We start from the raw sequence: 23,080 nt of genomic DNA, 5'->3' as shown, positions 1-23,080 counted from the left end.
AGACATGTGTTGTATTATGGATTGGAAGACTAAACATAGTAAGATATCAACTCCCCAAGTTGATCTGTAGATTTAACAGAGTTTCAGACAAAAATCACAGCATAATTGTTTATAGATATAAACAGGCTGATTCTAAGATGGATAAGGAAATATAAAGGAACTAGAATAGGCAAAACACTTTTAAAAAATGAAGTTGAAGGAATCACACTATCAAATTTTACGACAGTATAAAACTACAGTAATAAAAATAATATGTTAATAGGAACTGTGTAAACACCAAGAGCAGTGGTACAGAATAGCAAGTCTAGTAATAGACCCATATACATACAGCTTTTTGACAAAGGTACACAGGAAATTTAATGGAGATAGAAACTTTTCAATAAATAAGTGTTGGAACAATTGAACATCCATATAAAAAACAAAAAACTTTCACTTAACCCTCAAACCTTAAATGTAAAACTGTAAAACTTTTAGAAGAAAACATAGAAGAAAATTTTTATGACATGGAATTAGACAAACATTCCTTAGAAAATACCAAAAGCATTATCCATTGGATTGTAATGAATCGATAAGTTGGACATCATCAAAATTAATCCTTTTGCTCTCTGAAAGATCCTGTTAAGCAAATACAAAGATAAGCTCCAGATAGGAGAAATTATTTTCAATCACATATCTCACAAAGAACTTTTATCCAGAATCACTCAGTAGTAATAAAACAAACAACCAGATAATCTTAAATACACACATTTCCAAAAATGATATGTGAAGGCAAATAAGTACATGAAAAGGTGTTTGACATCAGTAGCCCTCAGGGAACTGCAAAGTAACTGAGGAAATACAGTTACATACCTGTTAGCATTGCTAAAATAAAAATACTGACAATCCCAAGTTCTAACAAAAATTTGGAATAACTGGAACTCTCATACTGTACATTTTTGTTGGAGATGCAAAATGGTATATCACTTTGAAAAGTAGTTTGTCAATTTCTTATAAAGAAAATTATACACTTATATCATCCAGCAATCCCATTCCTAGGTATTTACCCTAGAGAAATGAAAATGTACATTCATATATAAACCTGTACACACAAACATAACAACTCTATCATAACTGCCAAAAGCTGGAAACAACCCAAAATGTCCTTTAACTGGTAAATGGATATACATTTTAATACACCCATACAATGGAATAGTACTTGGCAATAAAACGGAAGGAATATTCACACATGCAACAACTTGGATAAATCTCAAAAGTATTAGGCTAAATGAAAGAAGCCAGTCTCAAAAGATTACATTCTATATGATTCCATTTATACAGCAGTCTTGAAAAAGCAAATCTATAGTGACAGCAAATCAATGGTGGCCAGGGGTTAGAGGTGGCAGGAGGGTGTGACTATAATTAACCTATTAGGATAATAGAACTGTTCTGTATCTTGAGTGTGATGGTGGTTACAGGAATCTATATATGTGTTACAATTCATAACACATATGAATATGAACACATAAAATGAGGCTGGGCACAGTGGCCCATACCTGTAATCCCAGCACTTTGGAAGACCACATGAGGCCAGGATTTGAGACCAGCCTGGGCAACATAGCAAGACCCTATTTCTGTGAAGAAAATACAAAACTAGCTACGTGTGGTGGTAAGTGCTTGTGGTCTCAGCTGTTTGGGAGACTGAGATAGGAGGATAGCTTTGAGCCCAGGAGTTTGAGGCTGCAGTGAGCTATGATAGCACCACTGCACTCCAGCCTGGGTGACAGAGAGAGACCCTGTCTCGAAAACCAAAACAAAACGATGTATAGAATGAAACACAAAAAGTCAATTTTATTGTATGTTACTGAAAAAATAAAATTGCACCTCAAAAAATTTCTTTGTAGACAATCTTTCAGAACATAATTTCAAATGATCTTTCATATGAAGATAAAGAATCTTTATTTTTGAACATCTCCAACACTAATCTTCATTCCTAACATGAATGAAGATTGGATCCCTTCCTATAACTTTTTTAAAAGTATAAAACTTTATCCCAACAGCATCAAGAATTAATCAACTTTTGGAAGCAACCTAAGTGTCCATTAGCAGATGAATGGATAAAGAAAATGTGGTACATATACAGAATGGGTACTATTCAGGCATAAAAAAGAATGAGATTCTGTCGTTTGCAACATGGATGGAACTGGAGATCATTGTGTTAAGTGAAATAAGCTAGGGACAGAAAGACAAACTTTGCATGTTCTCACTTATTTGTGGGAGCTAAAAATTAAAACAATTGAACTTGTAGAGACAGAGAGTAGAAAGATGGTTACTATAAGCGAGGAAAGGTAATGGGGGAGGGCAGAAGTGGGGATGGTTAATGGGTACAAAAAATAGAATTAATAAGAACTAGTATTTGATAAAACAAGCGGGTGACTATAGTCAATAATAATTTAATTATACATTTTTTAAAAAGTAAAAGTATAATTGGATTGTTTGTAACACAAAGGATACATGCTTGAGGTAATGGATACCCCATTTACCCAATGTGATTATTACACACTACATACCTCTATCAAAATATATCATGTACACCCTATATATAAACCTACTATGTACCTGCAAAAATTAAAAATTAAAAAGGAACTGATTTTGAACATATGTTATATAAAGATATATACATATCTTTCTATAAAAATAGAAAGTAAATTTTATTGCAGAAGTTAGAATCTATAGTTCTCAGAAATGTAAACATATCATCCTTAAAATGAGATATTTCTATGGTCAGAAAATAAAAAGTAACTCCTGAAGCTTTAGTGAGAATTACAGACTTTGCATAACCACTCTCATTTTTAATACTACTTTCAAAAAAAGATATAGGTACCAGAATGAGTCTCATTTTTATTTGCCGCTTTTCAGTTTTCATTCTCAGCTTGCAAGTTTAATGTCCAGAAGAGCAAAGAAGGAACAGGAAGAGTGGTAATGTGGAAAATGGGAATCAGGAACAGCTTTACCATGGAGGCCACCTTTTGTGGATCTACTCTGGGTAAGACCAAGGGTTCTCATTCACAGCTCTCAAAGCTTTAAACCAAACATACATAATTTAATGTAAATGTAATAGTACAGACAACAGCACTTTCTTCCTATTTAAATAATACTAATATTTAATCAATTATATAAACAGGATGAATAAACTCCCACAATATGGTATCTCTATTTCCTAATTTCCCTTTGTTTAGAAAGGAAGATTTAAGCATATAAATAGAATACTCTAATTGGTTGTTTCATATGGTAATCTTTAAATGCTTGTTATTTTTAAGGAGGTATCTACAGATTTTTTTAAAAATATTTTTTATTGGATTTGCTATTTGCAAGGCAAAATGGACTTTTGGGAGTCAATACATGTTTAAATGAAAGCACTTGGTTCCCTGAACAAAAAATTAAAGTGTGCTTTGTAGTCCCATTTAAGAAATCTTTTAGTTACATCTAGCATATCCTAACATGGTTAGAATACTCCATATTAAAATAATTGTCACATTATCAGAAAAACGTATCAACTTAAAGTTCTAGAAATCCACATATGTACTTTCCAGCTAGTTTTAAAAGCACTTTGAAACTGATATAACATTATTTGTGATGATGAAAATCTTTTCTCATAAAATCTTTACACGAGTTTTTCTCAAAGTGATTATTACCACCATTTCTAACTGGCAACCAAATATTCTATAACTGTCTTACTGAATTTTTTTCTGCCTTTACAACATATACTAATGTGTGTTAAATCAGCTTTGGTCCAGATGGTGGAAAAGGGACCAGGGAAAGCAATGAGCTGTTAAATAACCTGCCCTGGAGAAGAAAATCCAAAGAACAGGATATGGAATCATATCAATGTTTTGTTTATACTCTGTTTTGCAATGTACCTGCTAAGAAAAATTATTAACTTGCCCTCAAGGGTGGATAAATGTATTGATGTTTTAGGTAATAAACGAGGCACTCATTTCAGCACAAAAGACCTGGAATCAATGGGATATCATTTTTGTGATTCTCTCTTGGACTATTGTGATCCCGACCGGACCAAGGTAAGCAAAGTGCATTTGGTAATGCATCAGACTCCAGCCTATCAGATACCATAAGCTGACTATAGGCCTATGCAGTGTTTGCCTTTTAATGTCCCAACAGTGTTGTTGGGGGTTTGGCACTTAATTTGCCAGTAACAGTTGTTCCAGGTGTCTATAAATACTCAAATAGTTTATTTAGGAAATAAAGTTATTTTGTAATGAGCTCATGTATTATTTTTCCCTAGTATTATCGGTGCCTGAAAGAACTAGAAGAAATGGAAAGACATATAACATTGGAAAAAGTCTTTGAGGATTCAGACACTCCTGTGATAGACATTACATTGGATCTAGAGTCTAGGTAACTCAAGGCTACTGAAGTAATGCAATTTGTTGTGCTGTTTTACTATGTGCTTCATAATTATACCAGCATTTTATTGTCAATTCTCAACTGAAAATGCCAACTATAAGTGGTGGAAAATTTCTCCCATGCCCATTATTTTGGCCAGACCTCATTAAGACTTCATTTATTATTTTTTCAAGTAACATGAACATTACTATGTACAGCGTACTAGGTGTGAAAGACATATGAAATTGGTTTTTGTTTGGTTATTGTTTTTGTTTTTCTCTTTCTTTTTAATATACTTTATTTTAGTTTTTTAGAGCAGTTTTAGATTCACAGCAAAATGGAATGGGAAGTACAGAGAGTTCCCATATATCCCCTACGAGAGTGGTACTTATTTACAGTTCATGAGTGTACACTGACACATCTTTATCATCCAAAGTCCACTGTATATGTTAGGCTTCACTTTTGGTGTTAATTCTGCAGGTTTAGACAAATGTATAATATACGTATTCACTATTATAGTATGATACAGAGTGTTTTCACTGTATGGATTCACCCTAAGAACCCACCTATTCAACCGTCTCTCCCTACTAACCCCTGGAAACCACAGATATTTTAAAGTGTCTCCATAGTTTTGCCTTTTCCAGAATGGCATATAGGTAGGAGCACACAGTATGTGGCCTTTTCACACTGGCTTCTTTCACTTAGTAATACGCATTTAAGTTTCTTCCATCTCTTTTCATGGCTTAATAGCTCATTTATTTTTAGCACTCAGTAATACTCCATTGTCTTAATGTACCACAGTTCATATATCAGTTTACCTACTGAAGGACATCTTGGTTGCCTCCAAGTTTTGCCAATTATAAATAAAGTTGCTGTATACATCCATGTGCAGGTTTTTGTGTAGACATAAGTCTTTGACTTCGAGTAGATATCAAGGAGCACGGTTGCTAGACAGTATGATAAGAATATGTTTCATGGCTTTTCTTCTTCCAGCATTGGAGTCGATGTTACTTCTTCATTTTCTATTTTATTGTGGTAAGAACACTTAGTATGAAATTTACCATCTTAAATTATTTACTATACAATATTTTATTTTTGATACAATATTGTAGAGCAGATCTCTAGAGTTTATTCATCTTGCTTAACTGAAATATTTTGCCCTTTAATTAGAGAGTCCCATTCCCCCACAACCCTCTAGAAACCACCATTTGACTTTTATTTTATGAATTTGACATTTTAGATACTTCATAAAAGTGAAATCATGCAGTATTTGTCTTTCTGTGATTGGCTTATTTCACTTAGTGTAATGTCCTTGCTGTTTATCCATTTGTTAACATATTGCAGAATTTCCTTCTTTTTTAAAGCTGAATAGGAAGCCACTGTATGGATATGCCATATTTTCTTTATCCATTCATTTGTCAAAAGATATTTAGGTTGTTTCTACATATTGGCTATTGTGAATAGTGCTGCAATAAAAATGGGAGTGCTAATGTCTAGATTTCAGCTCTTTTGGATAAATACCCAGAAGACTGCTGGATCATATGGCAGTTCTATTTTTAGACTTTCTGAGGAACCTCTGTGCTGTTTTCAGTAGCAGCTGCACTGTTTTGTATTCCCACCACAGTGTACAAGGGTTTCAATTTCTCCACATGCTCCCTAACACTTGTCTTTTGGTTTTTTTGATGACAGCCATCCTGACAGGCAAGAGGTGATATCTCATTGTGTTTTAATTTGCATTGCCCTGATAAACGATGTTGAGCACTTTGTCACATACCTGTTGACCAGTGTGTCTTACTGTAGAAATATCTATTCAAGTACTTAGCCCATTTTATAACAAAATCAGGTTATAGGGGTTTTTGCTATTAAGTTGAAGGAATTCCTTATATATTTTGGAGACTACCCCTTATCAGATGTATAGTTTGCACATATTTTTTTCCATTCTGTAGGCCGCTTTTTCACTCTATTGTTTCCTTGGTTGTACAGAAGCTTTTTAGTTTGATGTAGTCCCATGTGTTTTTGGGTTTGTTGCTTATGCTTTTGGTGTTGTATCTATGAAATCTCTGCAGAGATCAGTGCCATGGAGCTTTTCCCCTACGTTTCTGGAAGTTTTGTAGTTTCGGGTCTTATATTTAAGTGTTTAGCCCATTTTGAGTTGATTTTTTTTTGTACAGTATCCAATTTTATTCTTTTGCATGTGGATATCCAGTTTCCCAGCATTATTTGTTGAGGATAGTATTCTTTTCCCATTGTGTATCCTTAGCACCCTTATTGAAGATTATTTAGTCATATATGTGTGGACTTATTTTGGGGCCCTGTATTCTATCCTGTAAGTGTAGATGTCTCTCTCTCTCTGTCAGTGTCATACTCATTTGATTACTGTAGCTTTGTAATATTAACTTGAAATCATAGAAAGTGATGACTCCAGCTTTGTTCTTTTTTCTCAGGATTGATTTGATTTGGCTATTCATGGTCTTTGGTGATTCCATATGAATCACAGAACTGTTTTTCCTATTTTTTGTAAAAGGTGCCATTGGGATTTTGATAGTGTTTGTATTGAATGTGTAGATCACTTTGAGTAGTATGGGCATTTTAACAATATTAAGTCTTCTGATCCACCAACAGGGGATGTCTTTCCATTTATTTTTCAGTCTTCTTTAATTTCTTTTATCAATGCTTTATAGTTTTCATTATACAAGTCTTAGTTAGGTTTATTCCTATTTTATTCTTTCTGGTGCTATTGTAAATGGGATATTTTCCCAATCACCTTTTCAGATAGCTCATTATTAGGATATAGAAACACAATGGATTTTTGTATGCAGATTTTGTAACCCTGTGAGTTTGTGAGTTTATTTATTAGTTCTCGCAGTTTTTTTTTAATGGAGTCCATAGGGTTTTCTATATACATATATAAGATTATGTCCTCTGGAAACAGGGACAATTTTACTCCATTTCCAGTTTACATGCCTTTTCATTTGTTCTTTTGCCTAATTGCTCTGGCTTGGACTTCCAGTATTATGTTGAATAGAAGTGGCAAGGTGAGCATCCTTGCCTTGTTCCTGATCTTAGGGCAAAAGCCTTCAGTTTTTTACCATTAAGTATGCTGTTAGCTGTGGGCTTTTCATATATGGCCTATATTATGTTGAAGTGCTTTCCTTCTATTCTTAGTTTGTTGAGGAAAGGATATTGAATTTTGTCAAGTGCTTTTTCTCTATTGAGAGGATCATGGATTTGTATCCTTTATTCTGTTTGTATGGTTTATCACATTAATTGATTTGCATATATTAAACCATCCTTGCATCCCAGGGATAAATCCCACCTAGTCATGGTGGACAATCTTTTTAATGTGTTGTTACATTTAGTTTTCTAGTATTTTCTTGAGAATTTTTGTATCTATGTTCATGAAGGATATTAGCCTGTGGCTTCCTTTTCTTGTGGTATCTTTGTCTGGATCTTTGGTATCAGGTTAATGTGAGTCTCCTAAAATGAATTGAAAGTTCGCTCCTCTTCTATTTGAGTTTGAGAAGGATTGGCATTAATTATTCTTTAAACGTTGGATAGAATGCACCAATGAAGCCATCTAATCCTGGGCTTTCTTTGTTGGGAGATTTTCAATTACTGATTAAATCTCCATAATAGTCATAGGCCTGTTCAAACTTTCTATTTATCCAAAATTTAGTATTGGTAATTTGTATTTTTCTAGGAGTTTATCTGTTTCATGCAGATTATTTAGATTGCTGTTATACAACTGTTCATAACAGTCTCTTATGATTCTTTTTATTTCTGTAGTATCAGCTATAAAGTTTCCTCTTTCATTTTTTATTTTATTTGAGTCTTCTCCATTTTTCATAATTAGTTTAGCTAAGAGTTTGTCAATTTTGGCTTTTCAAAAAACTAATTCTTAGTTTCACTGATTTTTTTCTACTGTTTTTCTATTTTCTATTTTATTTCTGCTTTAATCTTTGTTTTTCCTTTCTTCTGCTAATTTTGGGCTTAGTTTGTTCTTTTCTATCTCCTCGAGGTATAAAGTTAGGTCGTTTATTTGAGGATCTTTTATTCTTTTTTAAACATAAACATTTATCACAATAAATTTCCCTCTTAGTACTGCTTTTGCTATATCCCATTAATTCTGGTATATTATGTTTTCATTTTTGTCTCAAATTGTTCTTAATTTCCTTTTTTATTTCTACTTTGACCCAGTGATTGTTCAAGATTGTGCTGTTTCTTTATACTTGTGAATGTGAATATTCCAGTTTTCCTTCTGCTATTTATCTAGTTTCACCCCGTTATGGTCAGTAATAATACTTGTTAAATTTGTTAAGGCTTGTTTTGTGGCCTAACATGTGATCTATCCTGGAGAAAGTTCCAGATGTGCTTGAGAAGACTATGTAGCCTGCTGCTGTTGGGTACAATGTTCTGTATATGTCTGTTAGATCCATTTGGTCTATAATGTTATTTGAGCCCTCTGTTTCCTTATTGATCATCTATGTCAATATTCTATTATTAAAATGAGGTATTGAAGTCTCCTGCTATCATTGTATTGCCGTTTCTCTCTTCAGTTCTATCAATGTTTGCTTTATATATTTAGGTGCTCTGATGTTGGCTGCATATATATTTGTGATTGTTATATCTTCATAGTGTATTGACCCTTTTATTTGTTATATCTTCCTAGTGGATTGACCCTTTTATCATTATATAACATCCTTCTTTGTCTCTCATGACAGCTTTTTACTTAAAGTCTACTTTATCTGATATAAATGTAACTATTCTTGCTCTCTTTTAGTTGCCATTTTAGCATGGAATATTTTCCCATCCCTTAATTCAGCCTATGTATGTCCTTAAATCTAAAGGGAGTATCTTGTAGATAGATTGTAGTTGGATCCTCTTTTTTTAATCCATTCAGCCATTCTGTGTCCTTTGATCGAGTTTAGTCCATTTATATTTAAGGTCATTATTGATAAAAGATTTACTATTGCCATTTTGTTGTTTTCTATTAGTCTTATAGTATTTTTTTTCTTTTCTTCTCTTCAAATTATTTCTTATGCTGTCACTACCCACAGAGAAGTGAGATGACACAAAAGCAGTATAATAAAAGGTAATGAATAATAACTGGAAAATTCACTACCAGGGGAATATAGTTGGAAGAAAGAATGTACTAATTTTATAAGCTCCCACTTATAGGTGAGTACAGTACTTACAGGAAAGGTAAAACAAATGTATGATTCTTCCCTTATATTTACACATTTTACAGTCTTGAGTTAGTGCCCCTGCAACTTTCCCTGGTGACTAATATGTTTGTTTCCAGATGCAGAGTATCATTTTGAGCTCATGAGTTTGTTTATATAATATTTGATGTACTCTGATCAATTTCAGTCATTATTATTTGAATGTTCAAATTTTCCCCAACCTTGACAATACAAGACCGATTAAGTTGGCCTGTGTTTTTTGACATGACTCTCATAGTCTTCAGTAACTTTCAGCCATGATAGGATTTCCCAGGCTCATCTTGTACATTTCCTGCACCAGAACTGGAATCTACCATTTCTCTCAGAAGTCCTGGTTCTTTTCAGTGAAAAGGGATATTTAGATAACATAGCCTAGATGATAGTTATTATTGCTTCTAGTTTTTTTCCCAGGGGATTGAGTTAGGAAATATGTATTTTCATGAGAAAAAATCTTCAGTTCATAATTATATTTCCAGTCCAAATTTAAGATTATAGAACTTATTCTTCCTTATTTTTTATACTTCTCTTTTCTCTTATACTGAAAAATCTTCATTCCTAATTACTTTAGGCTAAATATTTACCTACTTCTTCCTTTTCCTATCATATACCTATAATAATGCCACCAACAAAATGACTATTGAATGCAGTTTAACATTTCTTTGTAATTCTTTTTAAGCTTCGTATAAAGTAGTTTTTAAAAGGGGAGAGATTATTTTCTCTATGTGGCTATGCCAGCAGTCTGACAGTTAAGTGTCTTTGTTTTTGATTATATTAATTTTTAGGAATAACTTTTATTAATTTTTTTGTTTTTAAATTATATAACACGTTTACATAAGAACATCAAAACTATATAACAGGGAACATTCAAAAAAGTGTTGATTCTACCCCATCTCTCCCCTTCTCTACTCTGTTTCCTTCCTTATTCCATGGGTAACTATTTTCGTTATTTTTTTACTTATTCTTTGTTTTACTTTGAAAATATGAGTGAATAACTACATATTTTCATATCCTGTACCTTATACGAAAGGTAGTATACCATCAGTGTTGTTCCATATCTTGCTCTTTTCACTTACAATACTCTGGAAATCACTGTAGATTTTTCAGTACATAGGGATTTTCCTTATTTCTGTGTAGTTCTCCACATCGTGGGTATATCATAATTTACTCAGTCTGTCCTCTCTTGATGGAACATTTGAAAATAACCTACTTTTTCCAATTAGTATTTTTTTCATAGATTCAGGGGGGTGTATGTGTGGGCTTGTTACATGGATTTATTGCATAATGCTGGGGTTTGGGCACCCATTGAACCCGTCACCCAAATTGTGACTATAATGCCCAACAGGTGGTTTTTTACCCCCTCTCCTCCACCTTCCTCCTGACTCTTGGCGCCCCCAGTGCCTGTTGTTTCCATCTTTATGTCCATGTCTGCCCTTTGTTTAGCTCCCACTCGTAAGACAGAACATGCGGTAATTGAAAACGATTTACTTTTAAATGTGGTTCTAAAGTAGGATAAGAGATAGAAGTGCGATCAAATAAGATAATGTGTAAGTAAATCCTCTATAACTTTGTGCTGTAAAATACTATATAAATAATATATATCATGTGTTATCTATCTAGAATACCTTTTAAGAAATTCAGGAATTTATGGTAAATTGGGACATCAACTTGATTTCCTAGGACCAAGCAATATTCTACAGGAGTCTGGAGTCTGTTTTTTGAGGTTGCAGAATCATTCCATGTTGGTTATTTTGGAAACTTTGTAACATCTGATACACATTGAAGAAAGTTTCATCCTAACATGTGCAGAAATATTACAAATGTGCTACTTATGTATATTGCCCTTTTTAAAAAGGAACATAATAATCACCATCTACTTTTTCCAGAGATATAAACCAATTTCAAATGAAAGCATCCAAATATTTTAAGAACTTTGCATGCAGAAACATGTAGAAGGCATAGCTTCATTCTATGCTTAAGAAAGCAAGGCCACATCAGTAGTGATGGGTGAAAAATGGGTGAAGCTGACTTTCAGGACAATAAAAGGAAGAACGCCCTAATAATGAGTCTGAGAAGGGTTAGTGGAAAGTAGTTAGTACCTTATAGAAAGGATTCAGCCAGGCCGGGCATGGTGGCTCACGCCTGTAATCCCAGCACTTTGGGAGGCCAAGGCAGCAGATCACCTGAGGTCGCAGTTTGAGACCAACCTGAATAACATGGATAAACCCCATCTCTACTAAAAATACAAAATTAGCCAGGCATGGTGGCGCACGCCTGTAATCCCGGGAGGCTGAGGCAGGAGAATCGTTTGAACCCAGGAGGTGGAGGTTGTGGTGAGCCGAGATCGTGACATTGCACTCCAGGCTGGGCAACAAGAGCAAAACTCTGTCTCAAAAAACAAAATGAAACAAAACAAAACAAAAACAGAAAGGATTCAGCCAAAGCTGGAGGACCATCTGCTATGGGACTTAATAAAATAATTCCTATTTGTGAGAAAGATTTAGTTAAATTATTCCTGAGGCCTAAAAAATTATAAGATTCTAATGGATACTGTCAATTTAACAGTTCATCTTAAGAAAATAAAAACATTTCTAATAAACAGGAAATAGACATTTAAAATACAGCCTGCCAGTCAATGTCTTTGATTTTTAGAAGAATAAGTATATATTAAATAGAAAATACTATTATAAAGCAATTTAAAACATAGACCTTTCAGTATAGATGCCTACTGTGTCATAAAATCAAGGCTGATATGAACAACAGTTATGATACATTTATTATTATTTAAAAATTTGTTTACTTTTATTTTTTCATAAATTTGGTTACCTTCTATGATGGCATAAATGAAACACATCAAGTCAGTATTGAGAAATCCTTAACTTTCTAACCATATGTGGCAGCCTTCTATATAATTTTAGGAGTTTCCATATTACAAATGAGGAGTTTAAGGCCTGCAGTGAATTAACCTCAGCGTGTCCTCTTGCCTTTGGCTCTCTTTAAGCTGGATCTAACACAGAAATAAAGATAAGTAAATTTACCTGGAGGACCATTTTATAAGTACCTTGTAGCTGTGTCTGAGAAGCAAAGTAAAATAAAATCCATTGGAACTTAAATTGTGAGAGCAGAGGAGAAATTTTCCAAATGAAACTTAAATTCCTTTTATAGCTGCTGCTTAAAAAGGAGCATTGTGTTTCAAAATAAGGAAATGTAGAAGTTTCTTTGATTTAAGAGCATTGATACATTTTCTGATTTGCAATGGAAAATATTTCCTTATAGAGAATACAATAGTGCCACTAGAACAAGCAATATTTTATAATTAATATAAAAAAGATAAAGCAACCTTAAAAGGTATCTTGTTTAATGCAAAAATGTTTTCTAATGCACATTCATTCAGATACTGCGGTAAATATAATAAACTAATTATATAGTTTCTTAGCCAAAAAAGGAAAATATTTAACGGTAGGTAATTAAAATATGCTTAAAAACATAAATATGTGTGTATACATATTACTGTATTTATAAAAATATGCATGCACACATATATTTGTATGTTTGCCTGTTTATTTCCAAAATACAACCCAGAGAGTTTTCTTATTTATCAATCTGTATAGCTTCTTATTTGCTTCTCTTATTGTCTTATTCTGTTTAATGTTGCTACAACAGAATACCTAAAACTGGGTAATTTATAAAGAAAAGAGGTTTCTTTAGCTCATGGTTTTGCAGCTAAGGAAGTACAAGCACCCGCTCAGTTTCTGGTGAGGGCTTTTCATGCTGTATCATAACATGGCAGAGAAGGTCAAAGGGGAAGTGCACACAGGCGAAGAGGCAAAAACCCGAGGGGCATCTTTGCTTTATAATAACCCACTCTTGTGGGAATGAATCCATCACTACAACAACTAATCCAGTTTCACAAGAGTGAGAACCAGGTCATTCATAAGGGACCCACCCCCATGACCCAAACATCTCCCACTAGGCCCCACCTCCCAACACTGGCACATTAGGAATCAAATTTCAACATGAGTTTGAGTGGGGACAAAGCATAAGGGCTAAACCATTATTATAGCACTTGTCTTACTGTATTAGCTAGAACTTCCAGTATGATACTGAGTGGAAGAGCTATGAGAAGACATCCTTGTCCTGTCCTCAGTCAAAGCAGGAAAGATTCTAGTTTCTCACCATTATGTATGATGTTAGCTATAAGGTTTCTGTAGATGCCAAGTTGAACAAGGTTCCCTCTACTTTGTTAGCTGAGAGTTTTTGTCATGAATATGTGTTGGATTTTGTCAAATGCTTTTTCTCCACCTATTGATATAATTTTTTTTTCTGCTTTAGTTGACGGATTACATCAACTGATTTTTGAATGTTTAAACAGCCTGGCATACCTAGAATAAATCCTACTTGGTGATGGTTTATAATTTTTTTTATTCCTTGTTGGACTCAATTTGCTAATATTTTCTCAAAGATTTTTGCACCTGTGTTCCTAAGACATATTGGTGTAGTTTTTCTTTCTGACAGTATCTTTGTCTGCTTTTGGTATTAGGATAATGCTAGCCTTTTAGAAAAAGTAAGTGTTCTCTCTGTTTCTATTTTCTGGAACAGATTTTAGAAAACTAGTATTATTTTTTCCTTAAATGTTTGGTAGAATCCACAATACACCATCTGGGACTTGTGCTTTGTTTTGCAGGGTCACTAATTATCAATTTGATTTCTTTAATTGATATAGATCTAGTAGATCTATATATCTATCTACTAGATCTATGTATCTCCCAGTGTGAGTTCTGGTAGACTGTGTCTTTCAAGAAGCTGGTCTATTTCATCTAAGCTATAAAATTTGTGAGGACACAGTTGTTAGTACTCCTTCTTTTTCTCTTTAATTTCAATAGCATCAGTAGTGATGACTCCTCTTTTATTTCTGATGTTAGCAGACTGTGTCCTTTCTTTTTTCTTGGTTAACCTGGCTAGGGATGTATCTATTTTATTGATCTTTTCAAAACAGCAGCATTGTTTTCATTGATTATTGATTCCCTGTTTTCAGTTTCTCTGATTTTTAAATTATTTCTTTTTTTCTACTTGCATACATCTCTTTTTCTCCTTTTTCTGATTTCCTAATGTGGACACTTGGGTTGTTCATTTTAAAGCTTTCTTCTTTTCTGATATATGCATTCAATGCTATAAATTTCCCTCTAAGCACTGCTTGTGCACCATTCTACAAATATTGATAAGTTGTATTTTAAATTTAATTTAGTTAAAATATTTATCTTTGTTCACACTGGACATGATTATCGATGTAGAAAATATCAAATAATTTTTTAAAACCCTGAAACTAATAATTATAGAAAGATTTAAATATACAAGGTTAATATACAATTGCCTTTCAATATACCAGCCACGAACAATTGGAATTTAAAATTAAAAACAAAATACCATCTACACTCGCACAAAAATGTAAAATACTTGGATTAAAGCTAACAAAATATGTGTAAGATATATATGAGGAAAATTACAAACTCTGAGGAAAGAAATCAAAGAGGATCTAAATAAATGGAAAGAGAGTTTGTGTTCATAGATAGGAAGATAATATTGTTAAGATGTCAGTTCCTCCTGGCATGATTTTTGACTCGATGTAATTCCAGTCAAAATCCCAGAAAGTTATTTTGTGGCTATAGACAAACTAATTCTAAAATTTGTATGGAAATAGCTAACAAAGAAGGACAAAATCTAAGGACCTACACTACTTGACTTTAAGACTTACTATAAAGCGACATAATTAAACCAGTGCAGTACTGAAGAACAGACAAATGGACGGATAAAACAAAGCAGAACTTATCCAATCTATTCGTCACCGCTGACAAACATAGTCAATGGGGTTTGAAAAAAGAGCAACAAAAATCCCTAGTCAAATGGAGAAATAAGTCTTTTCAACAAATATTACTGGAACAACCGGACATCCACAGGCAACAATGTGAACTAGAAGCAACTTTACACCTTTCACACAAATTAACTCCAAATGAATTATAGACCGAGGTGTAAAATACAAAACTATAAAACTCGTAGGAGATAACATAGGAGGAAATCTAAACTCTCTTGAATTTGGTAATGACTGTTTAGATATGACAAAATCATGATCCATGAAAGAAAAAAATTAGTAAGTCTAAAGATGCTTGACACGTGAAAAAAATAAAAATAAAAGATGCTTGACATCATTTTCATTAGGAAATTGCAGATTAAAACAACAGTGAAATATCATGACACATCTATTATAATGGCTAAAATCCAAAGCACTGACAATACCAAATGCCAGTGAGGATGAGGAGCAACAAGAACTCAACACTTGATCCAGCGATTGCATTCATATAGCAGCTTTATTCATTATTGCCAAAAACTGGAAGCAACCAAAATGTCCTTCAGTAGGTGAATGGATAAAGAAACATACGTTCAGACAATGAAATGTTATTCAGTGATTTTTTTAAGTGAGCTATCAAACCATAAAAATATATGGCAGAGCTTTAATTCATATTGCTAAGTGAAAAATGTAAGTCTGAAAAGGCCACATATTATATGATCCCAACTATATGACACTGGGTTGCCAGAAGTTCTGGGAAAAGGAAGGATGAATAGATGGAGCACAGAGGAATTTTAGGCAGTTAAACTACTATTTATGATACTGTAATGATGGAGATATATCATTATAAAGTTGTCAAAACTCATAGAATGTATACCACAAGAGTCAACCCTAAGGTAAACTACAATTTTTAATAATGTATCAGTGTTGTTTAATCATTTGTAACAAATGTACCACATACTATCAGATGTCTAATTTACAAATGTATCACCTACAATAATTTAGGAAGCTATGCAGGGAATGGGGGCATGTGTATGGGAACTCTGTACTACCTGCTCAATTTTTCTGTAAACCTAGAACTTTTCTAAAAACATAAATTATATTAATTTAAAAATATACATAAAAAATACAACCCAGAAATGTTTTATTTCTTGTATTGGCTCTCAAGCAAAAAAAAAAATTTCCTACCATTGCATTAAATGATGATAATTAGAAATAGATTTGTTTGACCCTTTTTTCTTGAGGTACTATGTTTCATATGGTGCTGCATTGCTTTATGTAGAATGGATATAGTGATATAAAAATAAATGAATTTTAAGAGCTATTGATACCCATGACATCTAGGAAACTCCCCTGATATCGCACTTATTCATTAACATATTAACAAATCTTACTGAGTTCCTACTATATGCCGAGCACTATTTCCACTCTGGTGATAGAGCAGTGAGCCAGACGGAAAAAAAAAAAAAAAAAAAGTCTACTTTTCTGGAGCTTACATTCCATTAACACATTCCCAAACCTTTATATCTCTCCACACATTCAACAAAAACCCTCTAAGTTGTCTGGAACTACTAAACATCTAAACCACCTTTGTAAACATTCTTCCTCTTCTTCTTCCCCACCGCCCCGCTACCACCCCTCCGAGACAGAGTTTCGCTTTTGTTGCCCAGGTTGGAGTGCAATGGCACAATCTTGGGTCACTGAAACCTCCACCTCGTGGGCCCAGGCGATTCTCCTGCCTCAGCCTCCTGAGTAGCTGGGATTACAGGCATGTGCCACCATGCCCAGCTAATTTTTGCATTTTTAGTAGAGACGGGGTTTCACCGTGTTGGTCAAGCTGGTCTAGAACTCCTGACCTCAGGTGATCCACCTGCCCTGGCCTCCCAAAGTGCTGGGATTACAGACGTGAGCCACTGCGCCTAGCCACTTCTTATAATTAGAACTTTTCAACCATTCAAATAAAAGAATAAAAGCAACAGCTGAAATTTTAAGATGCCACCAAAACATTGTGTAAACCAAATTTTTTTTTTTTTTTGTAGTAGCCGAGGCTCTGACAGTTCAGAATCCATTGACTCTCTGACTGACCTTCTCAAGTTAACTTCTCAGGTATGACTGAATATTTTTGCTTATATGTGGATATGCTGTGTAGGTACTGTTCTTATTGTGACTAATAATCAGGTAAAAAATTGCAGATATGTCATTATTTTATCATTGTTACTTATTTTCTAACTATGTACATATTTTAAATCATAGAATTATTTAATCTTAGGGTTTCTTATTCTAACATCCTTGCTTTATAGATGAGGATACTTAAGATCCATAGAGATGAAATTATTTCTTAAAAGCCATACAACTTGTTAGTGACAGAGGTGGTAGCCTAACATACATCACCTGACTGCTTAATTTATAAATTTATTATTCAGCTATGTATTGAGCTCCAACTACTTATCAGACACTGGCTGAGTGCTGGGGATAGAGCAGTGAACAAAATGAGACAACAGCTTTCCCTTTGTTATCTTACATTCTGGCAGGGGGAGATACAAAATAAAGAAGGTAAGTAAAATACACGATGTCTTACATGGGGATAAGTGCCTTAGGAGTAAAAAAGCAGGAGGGGGAATAAAGAGTTTAAGTGGATATTGCAGTTTTGGATAAAGGCTACCAAAAGTAAAAGATAAATACTTAAGTAAGAATTCAAAGGAAATGAGGGACAAGCCAAGTAGATACTAGGTATATTAACTACTTTTTGGTACATAACAACTTCAAAACCTCAGTGGTTTGCAACAAGCTTTTATTTTCTTACTCATGGGTCTGCAGGTTGGCTCTATTAGACATGGGTTGGGTCAACTGGTCTTGGATTCAGGCTACAGGTTGAGTTCAGTTATGTTCCACATGTTTCTCATTTGCTTGGGCTAGAGAATACACAGGAAAGATCCTATGGTGAAAATCCGGAGTATACAAGGGGAAACCAAGCAATATAATCCCTAACACACACTGTTAATAGTCTACCTCAAAACCTTTTCCAGTGACCCAATCCGTTAGGCAGATTTTCTGTCTTTCAAACTATCACTTGAGATAGTTTTACTAAATGTATCACTTCTACATAATTTGTGTCATAATTCTTCTTTAATTCGTTTTTAATAAGTAAAAATTATATGTATTTATTGTATATGACACATTGTTTTGAAATATGTATACCTTGTGGAATGGTGAAATTGAGCTAACATATTCATTACCTCACATACTTATTTTTGTGGTGAGAACACTGAAAACACTTAAAATCTATTCTTAGCAATTTTCAGTATAATATGTTGTTATTAACTACAGTCACAATGATGTAACAATAGATCTCTTGAGCTTATTCCTCCTATCTAACTGGAATTTTGCATCCTTTGACCAATACCTGCCCAACCCACACCCCTCTACTCCTGCAGCCCCTGGTAACTACCATTCTACTCTCAAATTCTATGAGTTCAGCGTTTTTTTGTTTTTGTTTTTGTTTTTAATACTCCACACATAAGTGAGATCATGATCTTTCTGTGCCTGGTTTATCTCACTTAATATAATGTCCTCCACGTTCATCTATATTACTCCAAGTGGCAAGATTTCCTTCTTTTTAAAGGCTGAACAATATTTCATCGTGCTACATACCACATTTTCTTTATCCATTTATCTGTTGATGAACACTTAAGTTGATTCCATACACTGGCTATTGTGAATAGTGCTGCAATGACCATGGGAGTGTAGACATCTCTTTGACATACTGATTTCCTTCCCTGTAGATATAGACTCAGTGGTGGGATTGCTAGTTTAGATGATAATTCTATTTTTAATTTTTTGAGGAACTTCCATACTGTTTTCCATATGGCTGTACTAATTTATATTCTTACCAACAGTGTGCGGGGGTTCCTTTTCTCCACATCTCCAACACTGATTATCCTTTTTTTTTTTTTTTTAATAACAGCCACTCTAACAAGCATGAGGTAATATCCATATTTGGTTTTAACTTGCATTTCTCTGATGATTAGTGATGCAGGGCATTTTTAAATATACCTGTTGGCCATTTGTATTTGTTCTTTTGACAAATATCTATTCAGAGCCTTTGCCCATGTTTTAATCAGGTTATTTGTTTTCTTACTATTGAGTTCCTGATACATTTTGGATATTAGCCCCTTATCAGATGTATGGTTTGCAGATATTTTCTCCCATCCCATTAGATGTCTCATCATTCTGTTGATTGTTTCACTGGCTGTACAAAAGCTTTTTAGTTTGATGTAATCCCATGTATCTGTTTTTGCTTTTGTTGCTTGTGTTTTCAAGTTCATATCCAAAAAAATCATTGCCCAGACCAATGACATGGAGCTTTTCCCCTATATTTTTTTCAGTAGTTTTATAGTTTCAAGTCTTACATTTAAGTCTTTAATCCAATTTTAGTTGATTTTTGTACATAGTGTAAGATGAGTCTAATTTCATTATTTTGCATGTAGATATCTTATTGTCCTAACAGCATTTATCAGATACTGTCCTTTTCACACAGTGTGTTGTTGGCACTTCTGTCAAAAGTCAATTGACTACAAATGCACAGATTTATTTTGGGGCTATTTCATTCAATTGGTTTATGTGTCTCTTTTTATGCCAGTACCATGCCATTTTGATTTCTGTCATTTTATAGTATATTTGAAAGTCAGACAGTGTGAGCTTCCAGGTTTGTTCATGTAGTTCAAGACTGTTTTGGCTAGTTGGGCTCTTTTGTGGTTCCATATAAGTTATAGAATTTGTTTTCTATTTCTCCGAAAAATCCCATTGGAATTTTAATAGGGATTGTACTGAATCTGTAGATCACTTTGGGTAGTATGGACAATTTGACAATATTAATTCTTCTGATCCATGAGCACAAGATATATTTCCATTTCTTCATAGAAGATATTCTGTGTCTTCTATTTCTTTTATCAATGTTTTATCATTGTCAGTATATAGGTCTTTCACTTCCTTGGTTAAATTTATTCCTACTTTTTTGTAGATATTATAAATGGAATTATGTTCTTGAATTCTTTTTTAGATAGCTTGTTTTTTAGATAGTTTATTAATTATAGTTTGTATAGAATCACTACTGATTTTACATGTTTTTTTTTTATCCTTCAACTTATACTGAATTTTCAAATTCTGTTCTTTGATGGAGTTTTCTATATATAAGATCATGTTGTCTGCAAACAAGGACAATTTAACTTCTTCCTTTTAATCCTGTCTAATTGCTCTGGCGAGGACTTCAGTACTATGTTGAACAGAAGTGGTAAAAGTGGGCATCATTGTCTTGTTCCTGATCTTAGAGGAAAAGCTTTCAAGTTTTCACCACTGGAAATGATGTTAGCTTTGGGTTTGTCATAGATGGCCTTTATTGTATTGAGGTACATGCATTTTATACCTTATTTGTGGAGCATTTTTATCATGAAAGGATGTTGAATTCCATCAAATGCTTTCTTCTGCATATATTGAGATGATCATAGGGTTTTTGTCCTTCATTCTGCTGTTGTGATGTATCAGATTTATCAATTTGCATATGTTGAACCATCCCTGTATTCCTGGGATGAATCCCACTTGATCATGATGAATAATCTTTTATTGTGCTGCTACATTTGGTTTGTTAGTATTTTGTCAAGGATTTTTCCATCTATCCTCATCAGGAATATTGGTCTGTTATCTTTTCCTTGTAGCTTACTTGTCTGACTTTGGTATCAGAGAAATGCTAGCCTCATGAAATGAATTTGGAAATACTCCCTCTTCTTCAATTTTTTGGAAGAGTTTAAGAAGGATTCATATTAGTACCTCTTTAAAGGTTTGGTAGAATTCAGCAGTGAAACCATCAGGTCCCCAGCTTGTCTTTGATGGGGAACTTTCTATTTCTAATTTAATCTCCTTATTCATTATTCATCTATTCAGATGTTCTGCTTCTTCATGATTCAGTCTTGGTAGGTTATATGTAGCTAGGAATTTATTTTTTCTAGGTTATCTAATTCGTTGGCATATAATTGTTTATAATGGTAGTCTTTTACGATCCTATTTCTGTGGTGTCGGTTATAATGTCTCGTCTTTCTTTTCTGACTTTATCTGAGTCTTCTCTGTCTCCTTAGTCTAGCTATAGATTTGTCCATTTTGTTTCTTTAAAAAAAAAAAAGAAAGAAAACTCTTCATTTCATTGGTCTTTACTATTGTTTTTCTAGTCCCTATTTCATTTATTTTTGCTCTGATATTATTTTCTTCCTTCTGCTAACTCCATGCTTAGTTGTTCTTCTTTTCCTAGTTCCTTGAAGTGTAACACTAGGTTGTGTATTTCAGAACTTATCTTTCCTTTTTCTCCAGCCCCAGCTCAAAAGATCTTCTTTTTTGATGTAGGCGTTTATTGATGTGAACTTCCCTCTTAGAACTGCTTTTGCTGCATCTAATAAGCTTTGATATATTGTATTTCCATTTTTTGTTTGTCTCAAGATATTTTTGAATTTCCCTTTGAATTTCTTTACTGACCAATTGGCTGTTCAGGAGCGTATTGTTTAATTTCCATGTGCTTGTGAGTGTGTCACTATTTTTCTGTTATATTTTTCTAATTACCTACTATCCAGTTACAAAAGCAATGACTATGACAAAGTTTAGGTTTTGTTAGGACAGCATCTTACTTCTGCATATCAATTTCTGTAGTTTTCAGATTTTAATGCATAACACCCTCAGACTATCAATGACTTACAATAGCAAACATGTGTTGTCTTGTTCATGAATCTGAAGGTCAGCTGTGGCTCTACTGAACTAATCAGAAATCAGCCAAACTTAGCTCCTAATTGTGGGTTGGGTTCAGGTTTATTCCACCTTTCTTTCTTCACCTAGACCAGCAGCCAACTAGAGCATATTCTGCTCATGGCCAATCACAAGAGTTCAAGAGGGCAAGCCAAACCATGCAAATATATTTAAAGCCTCTGTTTAACGTTCCACTGGCCAAATCAAGACATATGTCCAAATTCAACATCAATGGGGTGGGGAAGTATAATTATATAATAGTGCACATTTAGGAACAATCCAGGGGTACGTTTTCCCAGGCAAGGAGTACTAAAAGTGCAATGGCCCTGAGGAAGGAGTGTGTCAGTCATTTTCTAGGAAGACCAAGGAAGCTAATGTGGCTAGAGAAGAATGAACAAGGAGAACAATGGTAAAACATGAAATCAGATAGGTAGTGAAGGTTGCAGGAACAGGTCATGTAAAGCCTGGTAGGCTTAGGACTTCAGTTTTTGCCTCTGAGTTTGGGGATCTTTGATCAGAAGAATGTCGTGATCTGCCTGAAGTGGTTAGCAGGGTCACCTTGGCTGCTGTGTTAAGAGTACAATGATGACCCATAAGGGAGATCAATTAGGGGGCTCTTATAATAATCCAGGCAAGATAAAAGTGGTGGCTGCACCAAAGTGATACTAGTAGAGGGAATGAGAAGTGATTAGATTTTAGATATATTTTCAAGATAGTGTTAAGAGAATCTACGGATGACATGTTTATAAGATTGAAAAATAGAAAGGAGAGAAGGTGGTCTCTAGATTTTGGGACCTGAGCATCTGGAGGTTAGAGTTTCCATTCCATGAGGACAATGGTAAAATAGCAAACCTAA

General features: G+C 33.9%; 2 protein-coding genes across 10 annotated transcripts in view; one reads left to right on the top strand and one right to left on the bottom strand.

The window, feature by feature from the left end:
- Nucleotides 1–23,080, bottom strand: part of CYREN (cell cycle regulator of NHEJ) — a 188,927-nt gene that overhangs the window by 63,066 nt on the left and 102,781 nt on the right. The window lies entirely within an intron of this gene.
- AGBL3 (ATP/GTP binding protein like 3) overlaps nt 1–23,080 on the top strand; it is a 142,667-nt gene that overhangs the window by 60,401 nt on the left and 59,186 nt on the right. For all 7 annotated transcript variants that reach the window (XM_033194661.1, XM_033194665.1, XM_033194662.1 and 4 more), the window contains 4 exons: nt 2,896–3,022; nt 3,955–4,055; nt 4,280–4,392; nt 17,481–17,547. In XM_033194661.1, the coding sequence (XP_033050552.1) occupies nt 2,896–3,022; nt 3,955–4,055; nt 4,280–4,392; nt 17,481–17,547 (408 nt within the window). The remainder of the gene's footprint in view (nt 1–2,895; nt 3,023–3,954; nt 4,056–4,279; nt 4,393–17,480; nt 17,548–23,080) is intronic.

This window comes from Trachypithecus francoisi, unplaced genomic scaffold (genome assembly GCF_009764315.1).
Source record: "Trachypithecus francoisi isolate TF-2019V2 unplaced genomic scaffold, Tfra_2.0 Lachesis_group4, whole genome shotgun sequence".
Lineage (NCBI taxonomy): Eukaryota > Metazoa > Chordata > Mammalia > Primates > Cercopithecidae > Trachypithecus > Trachypithecus francoisi.
The sequence above is the reverse complement of the archived record's forward strand: the minus strand, read 5'-3'. Positions and strand labels throughout refer to the sequence as shown.